The sequence below is a fragment of the Sinocyclocheilus anshuiensis genome, unplaced genomic scaffold (genome assembly GCF_001515605.1).
Source record: "Sinocyclocheilus anshuiensis isolate Anshui unplaced genomic scaffold, SAMN03320099.WGS_v1.1 scaffold130, whole genome shotgun sequence".
Classification (NCBI taxonomy): domain Eukaryota; kingdom Metazoa; phylum Chordata; class Actinopteri; order Cypriniformes; family Cyprinidae; genus Sinocyclocheilus; species Sinocyclocheilus anshuiensis.
This window is the reverse complement of record NW_015544207.1, coordinates 1,910,916-1,914,194: the sequence shown is the minus strand read 5'-3', so window position 1 is coordinate 1,914,194 and position 3,279 is coordinate 1,910,916. Positions and strand designations below refer to the sequence as shown.

At 38.9% G+C, this 3,279-nt stretch overlaps 1 protein-coding gene across 1 annotated transcript in view; it reads left to right on the top strand.

Annotated features, from left to right (window-relative positions):
- LOC107697017 (RNA-binding protein 38-like) overlaps positions 1 to 3,279 on the top strand; it is a 24,936-nt gene that overhangs the window by 6,063 nt on the left and 15,594 nt on the right. Inside the window, exon 2 of the mRNA XM_016497634.1 lies at positions 412 to 535. Coding sequence (XP_016353120.1) covers positions 412 to 535 — 124 coding nt within the window. The remainder of the gene's footprint in view (positions 1 to 411; positions 536 to 3,279) is intronic.

Genomic DNA, 3,279 nt, shown 5'->3' with positions numbered 1-3,279 from the left:
GCTAAACTCTGCAGGACACCGGCCCTCCAGGACCGAGTTTGGGCACCCCTGTATTAGACTGAACACGTAATACACTTTGCATGACGTCCCTTTTGACAAATTCAAACTGAAAAGATAACAGTATTGTTTTCAAAAACATGCACTTTGAAACCGTTTTCAAAAGTTTGCATTTTCATGCTCCCAAAAAGCCGTTGTTGTGTAAATGAAAAGCCAAAGTGCATAAAAGGTTTTCAGTTTTCATGTTAATTCCCCTCTAAGCTTATAATACGGTCATATACGTAGAATTGTAAAAAATTATGCAAACAGTTTGACAAAAAAGTGAAAAAAAAAAAGTATGAAATGGCTCAACAAATAGCAAAATCACACTCATTCATAATGTGTCTGTACTTCATTTCTCTCTTTCTTCTTCAGGTCACTATGATAGATAAAAGTGCAGCTGAGAGAGCTTGTAAAGATCCCAACCCTATTATTGATGGACGCAAAGCTAATGTCAACCTGGCGTACCTCGGGGCCAAACCACGCAGCCCACTGACAGGTAAATACCAGACACAAGCTTTCAACCTACTCAAAATTGGGTACTTATCTTTTAAATCCTATAGTTATCTATTGTTCTGTCACTTTCAAAGGCGAAGTGTGTAATTTAAGCACCACAGAATTGCAAAAATAATGACTGTTTTCAAACAGGTTTTCTCAACATTTCCCCATCTGCCATTGGTCTGTCAAACAAATAAGTCTGTCCCAAACTCAGATAATGTTGCTGTGTCAGGCTGGTGGGGATGTTCAAACGAACACAACAGTGTTTTGAAAGTGAGTCATTCTGTTTATTCAATTCTGTTGTGATTAATAAGTGATACACTTCCCCTTTAAGAATTCCAAAGCTGTTTGAAGCTTTTTTGCCCTTATATGGTAGAGCAATTGTTGCAGATTTTTCTTGTTGATACTTTCGCTGTGGATGATCCATACTGGCAAAAACCGATGTATGTTTTCAACATATCATGCTCTCTGTATCATAATAATTTTTTGTACTCACACACACAACTCTCTCTGGCTGCCACACACACAATATCACACTTATTTTAACGGGTTGTTTGACAGGTTAAGCCTGTCAAGAATTTACTGCCATGCAACATTTGCATCTATGCATGTGTGTGAATGCATTGGCAGAAAGTGATATATGTTCAGTCAGCACGTCTGTCTGCTCGTTCGACCTCCAGCTTTGCATTTCTGTGTGTGTGTTTTGTGGCTGATATGTCAGAAAGAGGAAGGGTATTGTGGAGGGAACCTAAAGCATGTACACCTGTCCAAGCACACCATATTCACTCAGGAAAAGAGGATAGTTTGGCCCCTGCTCTTGTTCTTGTCCAAACATGTTTGAAACGGCAGTCCTGTATGACTTTGTCTCTCTCTCCTCTGCCTTTGTAGCCATCGTCACATGACTCACGCCTCGATTTACTGCTTTTTTTTTAGGCTTACATGTTACTCTGAGAAACACATTGTTCAAGCACATTTTAGTTCAAGAGTGAATGACAAATAAAGATAATTAAAAGAAGAAATCTTATTAAAAAAATCCAATGCCAAGTTCTTAAAAAACATTTATATGACATTTATATAGACATTTTTAAACAAAATACTTTTTTAACATATATCAAGCGTAGCGTTAGTTCTGACAGGTCACGTTAGTCAAGCTCGCATCAGCTGACTCTCAGCTGATCCCCATCAACCTATGGGAATACGACACCTATCTAAGCATTCAACTTCATTTCTCTCTTTCTTCTTCAGGTCACTATGATAGATAAAAGTGCAGCTGAGAGAGCTTGTAAAGATCCCAACCCTATTATTGATGGACGCAAAGCTAATGTCAACCTGGCGTACCTCGGGGCCAAACCACGCAGCCCACTGACAGGTAAATACCAGACACAAGCTTTCAACTTACTCAAAATTGGGTACTTATCTTTTAAATCCTATAGTTATCTATTGTTCTGTCACTTTCAAAGGCGAAGTGTGTAATTTAAGCACCACAGAATTGCAAAAATAATGACTGTTTTCAAACAGGTTTTCTCAACATTTCCCCATCTGCCATTGGTCTGTCAAACAAATAAGTCTGTCCCAAACTCAGATAATGTTGCTGTGTCAGGCTGGTGGGGATGTTCAAACGAACACAACAGTGTTTTGAAAGTGAGTCATTCTGTTTATTCAATTCTGTTGTGATTAATAAGTGATACACTTCCCCTTTAAGAATTCCAAAGCTGTTTGAAGCTTTTTTGCCCTTATATGGTAGAGCAATTGTTGCAGATTTTTCTTGTTGATACTTTCGCTGTGGATGATCCATACTGGCAAAAACCGATGTATGTTTTCAACATATCATGCTCTCTGTATCATAATAATTTTTTGTACTCACACACACAACTCTCTCTGGCTGCCACACACACAATATCACACTTATTTTAACGGGTTGTTTGACAGGTTAAGCCTGTCAAGAATTTACTGCCATGCAACATTTGCATCTATGCATGTGTGTGAATGCATTGGCAGAAAGTGATATATGTTCAGTCAGCACGTCTGTCTGCTCGTTCGACCTCCAGCTTTGCATTTCTGTGTGTGTGTTTTGTGGCTGATATGTCAGAAAGAGGAAGGGTATTGTGGAGGGAACCTAAAGCATGTACACCTGTCCAAGCACACCATATTCACTCAGGAAAAGAGGATAGTTTGGCCCCTGCTCTTGTTCTTGTCCAAACATGTTTGAAACGGCAGTCCTGTATGACTTTGTCTCTCTCTCCTCTGCCTTTGTAGCCATCGTCACATGACTCACGACTGCTTTTTCTGCTTTTTTTTTAGGCTTACATGTTACTCTGAGAAACACATTGTTCAAGCACATTTTAGGAATGACAAAAATGACAAATAAAGATAATTAAAAGAAGAAATCTTATTAAAAAAATCCAATGCCAAGTTCTTAAAAAACATTTATATGACATTTATATAGACATTTTTAAACAAAATACTTTTTTAACATATATCAAGCGTAGCGTTAGTTCTGACAGGTCACGTTAGTCAAGCTCGAAAATCTAGCGTAGCGTTAGTTCTGGCAGGTCACGTTAGTCAATCAGCTGTCAGCTGACTCTCAGCTGATCCCCATCAACCTATGGGAATACGACACCTATCTAAGCATTAAGGTCCCTCAGTATTATCAGCAGTTTTCGCATTACTCAATAGCTAATTACCCTCCTCCATCCCCAACTCCTCCTCTGTCAGTCAGGATTCAGCCTTCTGATTCTCCTTTGA